At 53.3% G+C, this 18,143-nt stretch overlaps 1 protein-coding gene across 14 annotated transcripts in view; it reads right to left on the bottom strand.

Annotated features, from left to right (window-relative positions):
• The window catches only part of Hif3a (hypoxia inducible factor 3 subunit alpha), a 27,463-nt gene extending 9,320 nt beyond the window's left edge, over positions 1–18,143 (bottom strand). For 10 of the 14 annotated variants that reach the window (XR_002389831.2, XR_002389829.2, XR_015447150.1 and 7 more), the window contains exons 1-11: positions 18,055–18,143; positions 12,534–12,724; positions 11,587–11,732; positions 9,878–9,962; positions 9,497–9,609; positions 8,909–9,117; positions 8,396–8,502; positions 8,060–8,207; positions 4,804–4,922; positions 3,815–4,005; positions 2,628–2,732 (exon numbers count right to left, since the gene is read on the bottom strand). Coding sequence is in view for 6 of the 14 variants with exons in the window: in XM_013066325.3 (XP_012921779.1) it covers positions 2,628–2,732; positions 3,815–4,005; positions 4,804–4,922; positions 8,060–8,207; positions 8,396–8,502; positions 8,909–9,117; positions 9,497–9,609; positions 9,878–9,962; positions 11,587–11,732; positions 12,534–12,724; positions 18,055–18,080 (1,440 nt within the window). In the remaining 8 variants the exon portion in view is untranslated. The other 4 variants (XM_087200634.1, XM_087200633.1, XM_087200635.1 and 1 more) reach the window with 4 other exon arrangements.

Genomic DNA, 18,143 nt, shown 5'->3' with positions numbered 1-18,143 from the left:
ATGGCTCCCAGTGAGGCTGAGAGGAAGTGAGAAGTGTTACAGGACTGGGAGCTTTCCTCGTGTAGTGGCTTCAAGTTCAGCGACACTGCTGCCTATAGTTATGTGGAAAGGAGAAAATGGAGCCAATAAACTGGGTGATCCAGCTGAGGAGATTTCTAAATATGGTGTTGAAGTTTTCAGCCACTCCCTGATTTCCCCTTGCTACTTAGGGTAAAAGGCAAGAGGAGAGAGAAGCTAAAGGAAGAAATGGGCTGGGCCTGGTGGTGTACATTCTAATCCCAGTTTCCCACTCTGGGAAGCTGAGGCAGGAGGATCACAAGTTCAAGTCCAGCCTGTGCAATTTACTGACTTATTGAGGCCCTGTCTCAAAATAAAATAATAGAAGAAAGGCTGGGGATGTAGTTCAGTGCAAAGGCTTTGGGTTCAATCCCTAGTATTACATACACACATACACACACACACACACACACACACACACGAAGGAATGAATGGTAAATGCAAAGGAGCTAGGGTTTGAAGATTCTGATACTGTCAACCTCTCTGTGTAGTAAAGAATGAATAAACTTCCCCCAGAGAGCTCTTGCCTTTGTCCTAGCACCTCAGAGGTAACCTTGAAACTCTTGGAGTCTCCCAAGTGACATCAATGTCTTTGCTATTAAGCATCCCCTCCTTGAAGCACCCTTGATAGCTTATGTCACTGAGGTGACCCAGGATGGTTTATGCTAATGAGGTGACCTGGGGTGGGAGCTGCCATGGCAGGAAAACCCACCGTGTGATTCAAGGGCTGGAGTTTTGGGTCACATGAAATCAGCCGGACAGGGACCAGAGAGATGGATCCTTTGCAGATGGGAAGGGGATCTAGTGATGGAGGGAGAGGGTGTTAAAAAGAATTAAGATGTGTTAAGTAGTGTACATGTACCTATGACCTACAATGGATGTAAACTTTTGTAATGCAAATATGAACTAATAAGAATATTTTTTAAAGGGATGGAAGCCTAGAGAGGTCACATGACTCACTCTAGACTACACTGACTAAAAAAAGAAAAACAGGAATCAGGAAAGGCAAGCTTGACATGGAAAGAGAATTGAATCACATCAGCAATAACTCAGTACTGTGCAGGTAATGAAACCTCAATAAAAACTCTGCACACTGGGTCCTGGGTCAGCAAACTTGTGTGCAAATCGCCAGGAGGGTAAGGTGTCCCTGAGGACATGGATGCTTCCCACTGGGGACCTTTCCAGTCCCAGATGCCACCTGCTGCCTCTCTTCCTTGGCTGGTCTGGTTTGTACTCTTTTACTATAATATGATGACAACTGTTAGCAACTTTAGTGACATTCCGCTTAACAGTGGACTGCAGACACGATGGTGGTCCACAAGATGATAACAGAGCTGTGTTCTTGCCACCTACTGACGCAGCTGTCATGACAGCACAAGGTGATGTGTCACTGATGTATTTGTGTAAGCACACCCACTGTGCTTCCAGCTCATAAAGGTTCAGCACATACAATTATGGACCCACAATACCTAGTAATGATAATGGGTGCCAATGTTACTGGTTTATGTATCATTAGGCTTTTTGTGAGGGGGTGGTACTGGGGATTGAACCCAAGGCCTTCACACTAAGCTATGCCTCAGCTGGACACTGTTGGGAAGAGGTTTTTGAGGCCTTGTGAAGGTTCAGGTGTATTTTGCTTGAGGGAGTAACATGAATCATTGGGGGTCCTCGGGGACCCCTGCCTTTTCGTGTTCACCCTCCTGTGTAGTTGCCTGGGATCTGTATGACTAATAGGATGCAGCAGAGTGGTGGCCTGTCCCTTCTGGATTAAGCTGTAGAAGACAGTACCTTCTGTCTTGATCCCTTCCTCCTCCTGTCCCTGATACTGCCATGTTGTGAGAACTCATGCAGCCTTCCAGGAGCCCTGTGGGATGAGGAGCTGAGGCCTCCAGCCAATGGCAATGCAGGACCAAGGCCGGACACACCTTGGAAGCAAGTCCTCCAGCCCAGGAGACTGCAGCCCTGTCTGAGAGGGTGACTTCAACCCAAGAGAGACCCTGAGCAAGACCACCCAGCTAGGGCTGGGGCTATAGCTCAGTGGTACACAGGAGGAGGCAGGTACAAGGCCTGGGTGCCATCCCCAGCACCACAAAAGCCAAACCAAAACAAAAAAACCCACACAGCTAAACTGCTTCCAGGTTCCTGATTGTCAGAAATCATGTGACATAATAAATGTTAGGTGTTTTAAGGTAATAAGTTGTGGGTCATTTGTTATGTAGCAATATACAACTTACGCTTCATGCCTCTGTCATCTTAACTTATCTACTCAATCATTTATTCTAACATTATCCATGTTCATCCAGCCAATGAACCAATGGTCTGTCTACCCAAGTATCCACCCATTTATCCAGCCAGTCAAATATCTCCCTAAATACCATCCACCCACTTACCATCATCAATTGAGTGAATACAATGGCACATCCATCCATCCATCCATCCGTCCATCCATCTGTCCACCAACCCATTCATCCATTCATCTCTTGGCCCCTTTAGCTACCCTACCACCCCTCCTAAGCCTGATGTCAGTCCCCAGAGGACAGAATGAAGACTCCCTCTTCCACAGCCCTCACCGAAGCTATGTTTAGATCTGTGTCCTCGGCCTCAGGGTTCTTCCCAGCAGCACCGAGTCTGTGTATGCGCTCCATGCCCACGAGTAGTTCATCTGGGAGATCAGCCTGCGGGGAGAGAGCATGGGGGGCCCTTCAGCCCTGGGAGGTGCCAACAGCAAGACATTCTGGAGCTAAGGACAGAAACGAGGGTCAAATGTCAGACTGCCGGGGTATCAGGGGGTCCAACAGGAAATGCAGGGCAGCTTGTGGTGCACTGGGGTGGCTGAGCCGAGGTGTTGAAAGGTCAGAGAACCTGGGTACACTCAGATCAACAGGACAGACTAGGAAAGTCAGAAAGGCCAGAGCCTGAAGCCAAGACACTCAGCCCTCTGGGGTTAAAAGTTTTGGGGTCTGGAGTCTGTAGGGTCCAGGTTGTCTGGGGTGAAGGGTGAGGTTAAAAATCTCACAGTCATCTTTCTCCAGTGGAGAGAAGGTATTTTCTTGGGGTAGAAGGTGAGGACGAGGACAGTTGGCACCAGGTAATAGAGCCCACAGAGGTCAAAGATCGGACTATCTGCACTGTGGTAGAAATGGGTGCCGCTAAACTGGGCATGGCGGTGCACACCTGCAATCTCAGCACTTGGGAGGCGGAGGCAGGAGAATTGCTATGAGTTCGAGGTCAATCTGAGCTACATTGTGAGACCCTATCTCATAAAAAAGAAAAAGAAAGAAAGAAATGTCTGCTGCTTGGGCCTGCTGCACAGCTGTGAGTGCCAGGCCCCTCCCACCCAGGTCCCATGCATGATCTCATGTCACCTCCCAGTGACCAAGGATGTGGCTCTTGCTATCCTCACTGAGGATACCAAGCCCTCCAGGATTCACGTGCCAAGGCTGACACAGCTTGTCAGGAGGAGATTAAGGATCTGAATCCAGGACTCTGTAAATCAGGACATTCGACTTCCCTGGCTCTGAGGCTGAAGTGCAGAGGGCTTAGAGCTTGGTCACAGCTAGGGGCGCTGCTTGTACCAGTTCAAACACCTTGGGATCCCAAACCCAGGCAGGAGCTGGACTTTGGAGTTCTCACAGCTGAAGAATCTGGAATCCAGGTCTTAAAGGAACTCCAGCCCTATCTCATCCCAACCTTCCTGCTTAAGCAGATAGAGAAACTGAGGCCCAGAGATGGGCCAAGTGGGGTGGGAACTGCTTACCGCGAGAGGACTTCGGGGGCGCCAGGCGGCCTGTGGTGTGCTGGGGGTGGTGGCTACTGCAGCCCCATCCAGGATGGGTGCCAGGAGGCGGCGCAGGTCAGGGCTACAGAAGCGGCGGGGGTCAGCAGCCAGGGTGGCCTCACTCAGGGCAGGGGGGTGCAGGAAGGCCAGGATCCAGGGACCCGGGGTATCTGCAGGATGGCAAGGACACAGGGTGACCATCTGGGGCTGAGGACCAGAGCCCCCCACACCAAGCCCAGGGAACAACAACTAGTTGGGGCGGCTGCAGTTCTCAGGCCGGGGAGAAGGGGCATGGAGGATGCCACTGGGCCAGGTGGGAACTTTCATTGCCAGATTGTGGGGAGGCCCTGGAGGACCAGGGGAAGGGCTCCGTGGCCCAAAATAGCAAGCAGCTCTTCAGCTCTGGGGCACTTGCATGTTAGGGAAAAAACACGCGATGGTCCCAAGGACATGGGAAGATCCCCAGAGGTCTGAGCCCTAAAAGGAAAGGGTATCGAAAATCGCACCCCACACCCAGGAGCACAGGCTACCAGCAACAAGCTGGAGAAGGTGAGGCCTTGAAGAACACACAAGGAGGGGAGCTCACCTGGGGTGGGGGTAGGGAAGGTGGAAGAGGGAGAAAGGAGCCACTCATGAGGGTCAAGATTACCAGAGGCCAAAGAGCAGTGTGGTGCAAGCAATAGGGAGCTATAGCAGGATTCAGAGCAGAGGACGGCAAAAGACTGAAGCAATCATCTCATAGACATAGAAGAGCGATGACAGGAAAGAGAAGAACATTCTGGGCATTTGCAAAGGCCCTGAGGCAAGAGTCTGGCATGTCCCAAGAGCTGAGGAAGCATGTGTGGATTCAAGAGTGAGTGACAAGTAAAAGGAGGCAGGAGTCGGGTCCTCCAGGGCTTCATGAGCCAAGTCAAGGCACTTGGGGTTTCTTCCAAGGGTCCTGGGGACACAACAGCCCTGCTCCATACCAAGCCTGTCCCCAGGATTAGGGCCATCCTTCTGAGAGGAGGTGCCACGCTGAAGGGGTCTGCGAGAGTGTCGCTCTGTTTGCTCCAGGGACAGCACCACTCCAGTCTCTTCCACCCGGCTGGGGTACAAGGTAGAGAGAGGAGTGAGGGTCAGAGAGGGTCCTCAGCGCCACCCGAGGCAGACCCTTCTGGTGAGGTCCCAGTAGAGGAGGTAGTGGTGTCCAGGGGCTGGAGGGGGTAGTGAGAAAAATAATCTATGACAATTTGTTTCCTATCAGGATTTGGCTTTTGTTGACTGCTTCTTATTGTATTTCCATAATCTGAAATCTTTGGAGCGCCAACATGAGGCCACTGTGGAAAATTTCATACCGTGACAGTTTGTTTCATGAACAAAAATTATTTACATCGATCGTATATAATGACCTTCAGGCTATGTGCATAAGGTGTACATGAAACATAAAGGGACTTCATGCATAGACTTGAGTCCCCCACGACAGCTCATTAAGTGTAAGGAAATATTCCAAAGTCCAAACTCTTAAAATATGCATTTCTTGAAGTGAGCATTTCAGATACAGGATTCAACCTATAATGGTATTTAAAAGACAGTCCAAGTGCGGGAGGTGGCACACGCCTGTAATCCCAGCAGTTGGGAGGCTGAGGCAGGAGGATCATGAGTTCAAGGCCACCCTGGACTACATAGCCAGATCCTGTCTCCAAGGAACAAATCAAACGAATGAACAACAGAATGAATGATGATTAAATGTGTCATTTCCCAAGCTCCTTCTGTGGTAGGAAGGAGGAGAAAGAGCTGGCATCTGGTGCAGTCTGGGGAGAGGAAAGGGAGACTGGGGGTGGTATGGGAGGCACTGAGTGACAGAGGGGGGATGAGGTGCAAGGTCAGAGAGGGGAGACCTGGGGCAGAGTGAGGAAGTGAGTCGAAGCCCTGAGAGCTAACTATTCTCTTTGTAAACATTTACTTACAAACATCATATATGGGCATTGACGAAAGATATATTTTTAACACGTTCTTCATTACATTACCAAATATGAAGAATTTATAGGGCTACATTTTTATGAATAAGTGTTTATTTAGGAAGCTTCTATTCATAGACATTTTTCACTTTGAAGGGAACGGGTTTCTAAATCCATCCTTCCTATGGCTCATGGTCTCTAGCTGCAGAGCCAATGCAGAGGCTATCAGGACAAAGTGGCTTTTGAAGAGTGGGTCTGTTGCTGAGGACCACGCCCCTATCAGCATTCATTTGCATCTCATTAGTATAATCCCATACAAAGCAGAAGACGGCCTGGTCCTCCACCATCTCTAAACCCATCCTGGCCTGGAAACATCCCAATTCAGGCTCTCCCAAAAGTCACAGCCTGCACAATCGCACATGTACCCACACTGGGACACAGGCACCAAGAGGAACACGCATCAACATCCATGCATAGACACTCACGTATACATACACACACACAGGGACAGACACGCACACACGCTACACACATTTGGGCTCACACACATGCACACTCACCACATTGAGCTCACTCTCGCTCATTCCAGACACTTGCAGTCACGCAGTCCCATGTGGTGACTTAAAGCAAGAACTTCACACCCACTGGCCTGGCTCCAAATGCCAGCTCTGCCACTTATGAGCTGTGTGACCTTGCACATGCGGCTGAGCCTCTCCGAACCTCAATTTCCTCTTCTGTTGAGAGAGAACAGTAAGAGTACCACCTGCCCAGGTTGTTAATATATGTAAAACGCACAGAACTGTGCTGGGCAGGTGGTGGGGACTGTGTGTGTTACTATTGTATTTTTTTGTTGTTGAGCAGCTAGTATGTACCAGACATTGTTCTAGGCACAAGGAATTCAGCAGTAAACAAGACAGGAAAAACTCCTAGCCTTCACAGGGATTAAATACTATTGGGAAACAAGACAGACTTTTAATAAAAGATATTATTTTTGTGTTATGTGCATCTATACATCTTTCTATTAAGTAAACCACTTGAACTTGGCTAGCCAGGATTGAGGTATACTATATGATACACACTAGATTTTTAAAAATTGAGCATTAAAAAGGGATCTGGGGACCGAGAGTGTAGCTCAGTGGCAGCGCACTTACCTAGTATGAAAGTTCGATCCCCAGCACCTAGCCCCACACACAAAGATCTAAGGTATCTCAGTAAGGATTACACATTCAAATGGTCATTTTTGTCATATTCTATGTGTATATACACACAATAAGATTTATTTTTAAAATTAATTTTACTTGCATCTTTTCACCTTCATGTGGCTATTAGGAAATTCAAAATGACACAAGTGGTTGGCATCATGATTTTATAGAAAGTGTTGGGATAGTGAAAGTACTAAGGAAGGAAACCAAGCAGAGCAGAGAGTCTCCAGTTCTGAAACAGAGAATCAAAAAAGGTCTGGAAGGCCCAGGGATTTAGCTCAGTGGTTTCACCGCCTGCCTCGCAAGTGCAAGGTCCCGAGTTCGATCCCCGGTACTAAAAAAAAAAAAAAAAAAAAAAGGCCTGGCTGAACACACAAGTAAATAGGATAATTACAAGTAGTTTTAAGGACTCTGGACCAAAAGGTACAGAACATCAAGGGAGAAAATGGGGGAGATCTGACTGCCTGTGGGACTCAGGAAAAGGGTCTCTCAGGAACTCACAGAGCTGTGTGCCAAAGCAAGAAATTCCTGTAAACATAAATTATACTTCAAATTTTTTAAAGAAAAAAGAAGATCCCAGTGATTCTGTTGCTTTTGTGGGCGGGGGGGTGGTACTAGGGATTGAGCCTAGGGCCTTCGTACTGAGCTATATCCTCTGCCCTTCTTTTATTTTTTAAATTTATTATTTCTTTCCAGTACCAGGAATCAAACTCAGAACCTTTCACTTGCCAGGCAGGTGTGGTGCTTATTTTTTCAATTTAGAGACAGGGTCTCATTAAGTTGCTAAGTTGCCCAGGCTGGGCTCAAACTTGCAAGCCTTAGGCTCCCAGAGTGCTTGGATCACAGGTATGTGCCACCATGCCCAGGGCATTTCTTATTTTAACTTAAATACAGAGTCCTTTTAAATTCAAACACTCATACATACACACGTACACATGCATTCACATGGCCACACATTACACATGTATGTACATGTGCTCACTTCCTCACACGCTTATGCACAATGGCGTGCACAGATATATACACACACACTTGTCCATACACACAGACCAGCCCACACACACCACCACTTCTCTGCTCACCTGATCAGGAAGTGGACGCAGATGATACTCTCTGACTGGGGGCCCCGGCCCCCAGACACCACCGTGGCCTGGGTCTGGGTCCACAGGTAGCCACCACTCCGGGCCAGGAAGCGATACTGCCCTGTCACTGCCTGGCCCTTGCTCAGCACTGGGGAGGGGCAGAGAGGGGTCAGGGCCATGGAAGGGCACCTGGGTGGAGAAAGCTCTGGGCCTGGGGGTTAGGAATGTGGGGCCAGGGAGGAGAAGGTTCCGTGGGGCGTAGGGGAGGTGAGAGAACCCTGGGGGGGGGGGGGACCGGATGGCAGCTGGCTCTGGCTGGGGAAATAAGTCACATACAGGTATGAATGCTCCTGCTGACTGCATCTGAGTCCAGGGCGTGGATGTACTCGTAGGCGGAGCAGCCGATCAGGTCATCTGGGCTGTAGCCGGCGACCTCTGCGATCCTAGGGTGCGACGGAGGGGTCCCGTCAGGGCTCAGGGCTGAGGTGGAGCACAGGAGGAGGAAGGGGCAGAGGACATGGGCACAGAGCCCCCAAATGAAGGACAGATTGTAAGAGAGGAAAGGAGAGAGTAAAATATAAAAAGTGTAGGGTGCTGAATTTTGGCCCCCAAAGAGGTCCACATCCTAACTGTTGAAATGTGTGAAGATGACGTCCGACAGGACAGAAAGGACTTTGCATGTATGACGAAGTTAAGATCTCGAGAGAGAATCCAGATTGATTTAGAGAGACAGAAAAAGAATGAAAGACAAAAAGACCTACAGACAATTCAGACCAGCAGACCCTGGAGACAAACGGCGTGGAAGGAGCAGGGACGGGGGTGGAGACTGGGCCTCTGGGCTCCGCCCACCTCTCGTCACAGTAGGTGAACTTCATGTCCAGGCTGTGGCGGGTCAGGAAGGCGCCCCGGCCCAGTGGGGGCTCCAGGTTGCCCGGGTGGGGGATGGCCTCGCAGATGAGCACCAGGCACTGCAGGGGGGGCTCGGAGCTGGGGTTCCCGGCCAGGGCCGGCTGACCTGAGGACTTGTAGGCCCTCATGTGTCCAGAGCAGTGCAGCACCTGGGGGAGGAGCGAGCGTGCGGGGCTTGCATCTGGGCCCAGGGTTGCCCAGGGGGCTGTGAAGGAGAAATCCCTGAAGGTCTCAGAGGGTCAGCTTGGGGTGCTCTGGGGATGCCCACATTCCAGCCCCTTGAGGACTCTGAGTTCAGAGGCCTGAGGACCCCCAGAGATCCAGCCGGAGAAAGGTTACAAGGACCCCTAGAGTCCATCCCCACAGCTTCCTAGATGCCCTAAGTTCCTCCTAGGCCCAGCCTGAGCGACCCAAAGGCTACTGGAGCAGGAAACAGACTCTCACACAGGGAGAACTTCCGGGGGCAGGCCCCGCCTAGACGGCCCCGCCCCCGGACGGCCCCGCCCCTCCGGGTCAGGCCCCGCCCACCTTCCAGGTGGCTGCCTTGAGGTTGAGGGTGCGCCCACGGCTGGTGAGGGTGCTCTTCATGCGCAAGGAGAAGCACCGCTGGGTGGGGGCCTCTGGCTTCTTCTTGGACAGGCCTGGAGGCACCGGGGTGGCAGCGGGTCACCAAGCAGCTCCACAGAGCCCAGTGCCCTCCAGCACCCGGCTGCTGCTAAAGGCTCCCCAGCTTCATCCCCAAAACTAGGACCGAGAGCCAGAGAGAGTCCTCTAGGGATAGGGTGCGACCCCTCAGACCTCAGGGCGGGACTTGTCAAAGTCTGAGGTTCTGCAGGAGGGGATATACTAAGGGAGGGGGTGAGCCTCCGTGGCCTCTGTAAAGTAGGGGCGCCGCCTCCGGGCACTTACTCGGCCTGGGGGTCAGGGCGTCCTGGAGCTCCTCTTGGTCACAGGGATGGACGAAATCAAATATACTGTGTCCGATGAGCTCCAGCTGAGGGGAGCAGGCAGGATAGGAGTGTTGGAGTCAGTCTCCCCTTTCCCCTGCTCAGCACTCCTGCCCCAGTTCACCAGCCTGGATTCCTCCACCAGTCCTCCCATTCCTTCATTCACTCATTCACTCAATCATTCATTCATTCATTCTCTGAGTCCTCTTCTAAACTGTAGGGACACATCAGTGATTACACAGACAATCCCTGCCTTGAAGAACTTACTGGCTAGTCAGGTGAGACAACAGTTAAGAACATCACAATGAATAACAAGGAGACAGACAACTAAAGCAGGGGTAAAGTGATGTAATAATAGGATTTGTTTAGAGAGAACAGCCCTGGACAGCTTTTTTGAGGAGGTGACACTTGAAAAAAATTGCTGAACAAAGCAAGGAGGTGGGCTTGTGCCTCCTCAGGGTAATAAGAGTGTTATTAAAAAAAAAAGAGGGGAGCAGCAAGTTCAAAGGCTGCACATTTGTTTCAGTTTAGGAAATGAGTTTGGTGTTGGGAGGAGGGGACACAGATGAAAGGGGGCTCACAGTGGCTCCCAACTCATTGATGGCAGAATGACATTTTGTTCCTCTAAAAGATCTTGTAGCTGGGTTTGAATCCGAGCTCTGCCACCTCCTATCTTTGGGCCCTCAGGACATTGACCTCTCTGAGTCCAAGATCTCACAGCAACAGAAAAACTGGTACCAGGAGTGGAACAGGGGAGCAGTGGTCAGCTCTGGAACCCATTTATGTAAAATAGGAAAAGGCATAGGAATTATTTTTGGGGGGGGGGGAGGTACTGAGGATCAAACTTAGGACCTTGAGTTTGCAAGGCAGGCTCAGGTGCCACTGAGCTAAATCCCCAACCCCTGTTGGGGAATTCTTGAGGCATGATTAAGGGTTAATTAGAAGTAGTTCTGCTTGCTTGCTTGCTTGCTTGCTTCTTTTCTGCTTTCTAAATGTCTCTTCTCTCTAGTTCCCCATCTCCATGGGTCCTGCTCTACTCTCGTTCTCTTGACCAAGATCAGCATCCACCCCTTGCTGTTCTCCCAGGCTCTGTCTCACTCCCTCCAATGCTAGCTCCATGAGGGACCTTTCTAAACTGTACATGTGATTGTTCCTCTCTGCTTCACATCTTTCCATGACTCCCCAGTGCCCCAGAGACAAACTCTTCTGGTTTGCTCTTACATTATTTAGTCTCTGCTGACCTCTCTAGACTTTTCTCTCAACTTCTCCCACTGCACCCTGCCACTAGTCAGTGGAAATTTCATTATTTTCCCCAAATGCTGTTTTATCTCACCTCTGGGTGTTTGCATGCTCTGTCTTTCTACCCTGCACATTCCTCATCTTCACTGGTCACTGTTTCCCATACCCCTTTGAGTCAAATTCCTTCACAGGTCAGCTCAGATGTCCCTTTCTCCAGGAAGCCCCCATCCCTCCCAGGCTGGCTGAGGTATCCCACCTCCATTTCCCACCCCTACTCTGTTCCATTTCAGTGCTGACCATTTTGTCCCTTGGTGTCTGCTGACATCTGCCCCCCCATCCTGTGAATCCCATAGAGGCAGGGCTAAAGCTGGTCACTCACCATGCTATCCCCAGCATCACCGAACAGGGCCAGGTACAGAGCGGGCAGCTCACCTGACTGAGGCCCAGGTGTTTGCTGACATTCTCAGACAGGTAAGCCATGTCTCCCTCGGTGGTGAGCACCATGACGAAGCCCTCCAGGGCCTTCAGGTAGCAGGCATCCAGTGGTTCTCCCTTGGCTCCCACCTGGTTCCACTCACCTGGTACCCAGGGCAGGGGGATGGGGGTGTCACTCACCAGTCCTAGCCCCACCCTAGCTAGCTTCCCTCGGCCTTTCCCCACTCAGGGTCTTCCAGATACACCTTGGCTAGTAGGGCCGAGTGGTGGCCTGGAGTGCCAAGGAAAAGGGCAGGACCACTGAGCTTTCCCAAGGTACACAATTCTAAGGGGTGGGCCTCCTAGGAGGGCAGAACTCTAAGAAGATGGAATGCTCAGGGGTCAAAAATTCAAAGGGGTCAGGGCCAGGGTGAGGTTTGGAATCCTAGGGGTGAGGACAAGCCTCCCAGAATTCTTGGAGGGCAGGACCTTCTAGACGCAGAATTCTAACAAAGCAGGAACTCCCGGGGGTGGGCAGAATTCTATGGGGGCAAAGCCTCTCAGAAGGTAACATTCTATGGGGCAGGAAACTAGTGGGCAGTACCTGCCAGAGGGGATATTTCCTCTGTAATCAAATCTTTTCAAGGCCCTTGGCGCGCGCGCGCGCGCGCTCGTGTGTGTACTGGGTGGCCGAGCCTCATCGGTATTTATTGTAAGGGAACAGGGCCTTCCCCCAACATCTCCTAAGGGACCAAATCTAAGGCCGAGGGGCATTTCCAGAGGCGGGACCTCAAAAATGATAGACTATGGGGGCGGGACTTCGAAGAGCACCGGGCTCCGACTGGCCCAGCACTCGAGGAGGCGGGGCCTCGGCGGAGAGCGGGTTACAGGGAGGTGGGGCTCTGCGGGGAAGCCTCCCCAGGGGCGGGGCCTTGCCAGGCCGGGAATACCTGGGCGGCCCTCACCTGCGGCGCAGAGGCGGTGCATGCGCAGGTAGCTGATGGTGAGGCGCATGATGGAAGCCTTGTCCAGGTGGGCGCTGACGCCGCGCGCGAAGGGCAGCGTGTGCGCCAGCTGGTACAGCACCTCGGTCTCCTGGCTGCGCCGGCTGCGGGCCGCATCCCGGGACTTCTCCTTGCGCAGCTCCGTGCTCGACCTACGGGCATAGGCGGCGTTCACTAGCGGCGTCCCCCGAAGAGAAAGAAGTGGACGTGGACGGGACAGCCACTTGGGGTCCGCTGTGTGGCCCCGAAGAGTTCTTGGCACCCTCTGGGCCTGGAAGGTTACACACTCCGAAGCCCCTCCAAGCCCCAGATTTTACCTGTCTCGTTGGAAGCCCATGCTGCCCGCCTGGTGCCTTGCTCCTCTCCTAGGCGTGCCTGGGGCCTCTCTGTCCCCACCCTGACTTATCTGCAGTCTATTTCCCAAGCTAGGGACGCCCGGGGGACAGGGAGGCCTCCTGGTGGGAGGGGGCTGGCCGAGCTGGGCCCGGGCCAGAGGAGGGAGGGACCGTGAGATGCATGAGCCTCCCAGGCCTCTGGCCCTCCAGTCTCCCAGAGCCTCTCTTCTGCCCTTTTTCCTCCCTGCTGGGCCTAGTCCCCAGACTCCTGGAGCAGAGATATCTCAAAGTCTAAGGCCCCACCAAGAGGGGCCCTAAGAGGGGCAGGGCCCCAACAGAGTGACACAGCAAACCAACCCCTCTTCTGTCAACAGCCCTTCACCTCTGCCCTCCTCTTTAAATACCTGCATTTTGCGAGTGGGGTTGGGGTTGGGGTGCAGTGAGCACCATTTTATCAGAAACACCTGCCACGTGTCCAGTTTCACTACCATGCCAGCGCCTGTGCCCAGTGTGAATCCCATCTAACGCCCAGACAACCCTAGAATAACATCATTCCCATCGGACAGAGGGGGAAACTGAGGCAGAGAGGTACAGTGTTTGCCATAAACAGCAAAGTGCCTCATAAATAGCAAACACTTATCTGCCTGAACTCTTCAGTTTTCTGTCTTGTTGGCCCTGGGTCTATGTCCAGGTTTTGGTGCTTCACCCTGATTCTGCCAGTCTTCAAATTCAAATTCCAGGCTTGACTGAATCCAGAAGCAGCCCCACCTTGAGAGAAGGTCTTGCTCTGTAGTCCAGGCCAGCCCTGAACTCGCTGTGCAGCCCATGCTGGCCTCGACCCTCCTGCCTCAGCCTCTTGAATGGTGGGAGCTAATTTTTGTTTGTGAATAAAAAACTCCAGGGTATATTACATCTGGTATTGTATGTATAGTTGAATCTATATTTACAATATTCATAAAACCATTCCGAATAAGCAGCTCTGCTAAGCATTGTGGTCTGGCACTGTGGTGTGTTGTCTGCTTGTGTGCACACACGCATTCAATCGTCAGCGGAGCCCAAGAGAGTGGTACTTTAAACCTGCATTTTACAGAAGGGACAGTGAGTCCCTGGAGAGTTGAAGTCCTTTGCCCAAGAAGTCACAAAACCTTCCTGGCCCTCCTGGGATTTGAACCAGGTCAAGAAGGTTTCAGCCTCTTCTCTTTTTGGTTTTCTGAGACAGGGTCTCGCTATGTAGATCAGGCTGACCTTGAACTCACTATGTAGCCCAGGGTAGCCTCAAACTCCTAGCAATCCTCCTGCCTCAGCCTCCCACGTGCTAGGACTACAGGCATGTGGCATCATGCCTGGCTCTTCAGTCTTTTCTCGAATTCCCCTCCTTGTGACCCAGAGAAGTGGAATCTTGGGACGGGTGGCTGTACCTTCCTAAATTCAGGGGAGCAGAGGCCACCCTGGGGGTGACATCAGCACCATCCCCAGGCATGAGGGTACAAAGGAGATTTTAGTGGGGAAAGGACAGGAGGCCCAGTGGAGCAGGCTAGGTGGTGGGCAGAGGGGTAAGATATGGCCCCCATCCCCCCAAGGGGGGGGCAGAGGCCTCACTCCTGCCTGCCCCAAGGACATTTTGTCCAGTTCATTCTGTTCCAGCCCTGTTTGTCTTCCTGCCCAGAGGGTGGGGGTGGGCAGGCCGCATGGAGCTGGGGGCCAGACAGAGGGAACAGGGAGTGGGGAAAGGGATGGGGTGGGGCGGTGCCCCACCTCCCAGGCAGCTGGGCTCCTTAATCCCCTGGTGGCAGCCTCCTTCCTCCTGAGGGGCCAGCTGGTGGCTGCAGGGGGACCTTCCTTCCAGCTCCCAGCCTGTTCTCCGGATGTTCCAGGGGAAGTGTGGGCCTCTCTCGGGGTCTCTGCCTTTTTAAGCCTTTCCATTAAACAGAGTGGGGGCCAGTTCCTCTGGCTCAGGGTTCCAATCCCAACTCCGTTACCTATTAGCTGTGTGACTGGACACGTTTTGTAGCCTCCCTGGACATAGCAACAACACCCACTTTGTAGAGGGTGTTTTGTTCCGTTTTGGTTTGGGTTTTTGAGACAGGGTCTTGCTATGTAGTTCAGGCTGGCCTCAAATTTCTGGCGATCCTCTTGCCTCAGCCTTCTGAGTGTTGGGAATAGAGGTCTGGGCCACCACGCCTGGCTTCTAGAGGGTTTTGAAGATTAAATGAGTTAATATATGTCAAGGGCTTAGTAAACAAGGCTTGGCAACTGGTTAGTGCTAACTGCTCTCCCTCTCTGCAAGTCAGGGATGGAGGCTGGGGCTTAGGGGCCTCTTTGAACTGGAGTAACCTGTGGGCGTTGACGGTAAGTAACCGTGTGATGTGTGCGATTAGGTGTGTGTGCGATTCTGTGCATGGCTTTTACATAAACACCTTGGGAGGAGGACTACATACCAGTGACGGTAACAACAGCATTGGTATATGACACACTCACGGGGCTGGAGACCCCACTAAACCCTTACAAAAACCCTGGAAAGCTGGAGAAGTGATCTCCCTTGGAAAGAGGCAGAAAGCAAGGCTCTGAGCCACAGCTGAACCAGTCGAGGGCCCGGCTGGTAATCCCATCGCCCTCACCAACGCTTGGCTCAGCTCTGCTCTGCTGCTTTGGTTCATCCACCTCATACCCACTACTGCCTTCCCCGAGGAGGGAGAGAGGTGCTGGGATTGCCTGAGGCTGCAGTGGTCAGCAGCAGAGCCACATTTGTGTTTGCTTCCACCCAGAACCCTGACTCGGACTCAGTTTATCATGCACCTGTGCGTGAGCCTTCGGCCTATCTGTTGCTCGCTGGGTTCTCATCATGATTTGGGGTGGGGAGGGGAAGGTATGACTCCCATTTTCCAGGATACGAAGCTGGGGCTCCGAGAGGCAATTATTGGCACAAGGCCATGACGCCAGGAAGTTGGTGCACTGGGATTTGAACCTGACTTTCAGGCCTGTGCTCTTAAATGCCATGCCTCCATGGGTGAACGCCCTACTTCAGGACCCCTCCTTACTCCTCCTTGCCTAGTGGCCTAAATTCCTCCCCCGTCCCACTGCTGTGGCCTCTGGATCTTCCCGGCTGGCCCCATGCCCAGCCCTGCTCCAGCCCCTTGGCACTCTGCCCAGCTGGGGACGTGCGGCTGGAACCCTGCCACCCTTCCTCCGTGTTCCAGCCGAGAACAGGGGGTGGGGCCAGGAGGCCCCAGGGTGAGGCCTGGGAAGGGGTGCTGGGCCGCAGCACCCCACCACAACCAGGAGGGGGAAAAGCCCACTTCCTCCCTGCCCTGAAGAATCAGGACCCAAAAGCAAGGGCATGAAAGTAGGGAGCCCCTGCCCACATTTGGGGCTCCTTCTGGGCTCTCTGTTCTGAATTCTAGCTGGGTCTGGTGGTGAGGCTTGCAAAAAGTGTAGGGGACTTGGGGGGGGGGGTTCATCTGGGCAGGGACCCTGCTTGGCACTGCCTAAAGGTGGCCTGAGAGGCAAGGGGCAGAGTTCAGGTTTTGGAAAGGACATGGGGTAGAGATCTGGAAAAGGCTCTCTGAAGCTGACTTGGTTCCCAAGGAGGTGGTAATCCAGTCGGGTGCCCATCCCCAAAGTCCTGTCTTCTCTGGGAGCCCTCTACCCTCAGTGGACACTCAGGGTGGGCTGCCCAGAACATCCCTGCTAGGGGCAGGATGGCTGCAAGCCTGAGCTGCCAGAAGGGAAAGGTCACAAGAATTCGGGGCCCACTCACCAAAGCCCAGGCCCCCTCTGGCCGAAGTGCCATCCTGGGGGCGCAGGAGGGGCCAGAGTGCAGCCCGGGATCTGGGTTCGAGTTATGAGTGGGTGGTGCAGTATCGTGGGATGACACCACGGGAAAGGGCTGGCCTCGGGTGGTGAGGGGGGAGCACCCCAGCTCAGCCAAGAGGGCCCTAACCCAGCCAGGAGGGGGCGCTGGGGGCAGGGCCAGGATTAGCCCAGAAGGATGGAGTTCCCTGGTGGGCCCAGAGCCAGGGATTGGAATAGAACTGGAGAGGGGGAGTGGGGTGGGGGGTGCTACAAAAACGGGGGTGTGGGTGGATTCAATCAGACCTGCCAAGCCAAGGCGGAGAGGAGGGGGTCAGGCTCACTGGACGCCTCAGATTGAGCAGGGAAAACCAAGGGCCTGGGGACTCTTTCTGGGGTCCCATGGCAACCTGGTCAGACAGGACCCCTGGCTGTGCTCCCAGAGCACAGGTTGTCTCTGCCCCCAGCAGATCTGCACCCGTTGAAAGGTGAACACAGAAACCCACCTCTGCCCAGGGTGACCCTGCTGAGCCCTGAGGCAGGGGACAGTCCCACCGCAGCCGGCGGGGTCACACTGGACCAGGCATGGCACCTCCCTGGAGGGTGCCCCCAAAATAAGGTTGGGTCGGTCCCCGTCCTTCAGCGACAGGATTGGGTCAGGGTTGCTGAGTGAGACACAGCCAGACTTTGGGAAGTAGGTCAAGCTTGCTTCCCTGTTATGGGGGGGGGGGCAACTTTTTAAAAGGATAAAAAAGACCCCATGGGAAGGGTCCCAGGCAGCTGCTAAAGGGGACCTTCTCTACCCATTTCTAGGGAAACCCAAAGTTTGGGAGATTATAGGAAGGGTCGAATTCAAGGCAGTCTCTCTTCTCTGGAACTCAGGACCTCAATCGCCAGAGGATTCCTTGTATCTCCATTTGGGGGTACCCTGTAGATCACAAGGGTCTGATGGCGAAGCGCAGCCTCAGTTCTGGGGCTCCGTAGGCCAGAAGGATCCGTATGTGGAGGGAGAAAGCTTCCCCTAAAGCCTGAGCACTGCTCAAATGCAAGCACCTCCAGTTCCCAGGGGACCTGGAGTTTCACCTCCCACAAGGCAGGGAAGCCAACTTGGGGTGGTAGGAAATCGGGGATCACAACCCCAAAGCCGCTCCTGACAAGAGGGGCGGGACAACAGGGGACTTGAGAAAATCCGCCACCCCTGCAGTCCCCTAGGGTAGAGGGTGCGGCGGGGATGTGCCCACAACCGCGCGCCTCAGGGCGGCCTAGGCTCGCACCCGCTCACTCCCAGTCCAGGTCAAGGGGCCCCCGGAAGAAGAGCCCCTCCAATGCCCATCATTCCCGTGCCCCAACTCCAGTACCTTGCCCGCTGCAGCCCCAGCGCCATGGCTCGCCCGTCTCCGCTCCGGAGCCCGAGGAGGCCACGAGCCCCCTCCCCTGGCCCTGCGAG

The sequence above is a fragment of the Heterocephalus glaber genome, unplaced genomic scaffold (genome assembly GCF_053883595.1).
Source record: "Heterocephalus glaber isolate CG9 unplaced genomic scaffold, H.glaber_assembly_v1.0 deba00001744, whole genome shotgun sequence".
NCBI classification, from domain to species: domain Eukaryota; kingdom Metazoa; phylum Chordata; class Mammalia; order Rodentia; family Bathyergidae; genus Heterocephalus; species Heterocephalus glaber.
The sequence above is the reverse complement of the archived record's forward strand: the minus strand, read 5'-3'. Positions and strand labels throughout refer to the sequence as shown.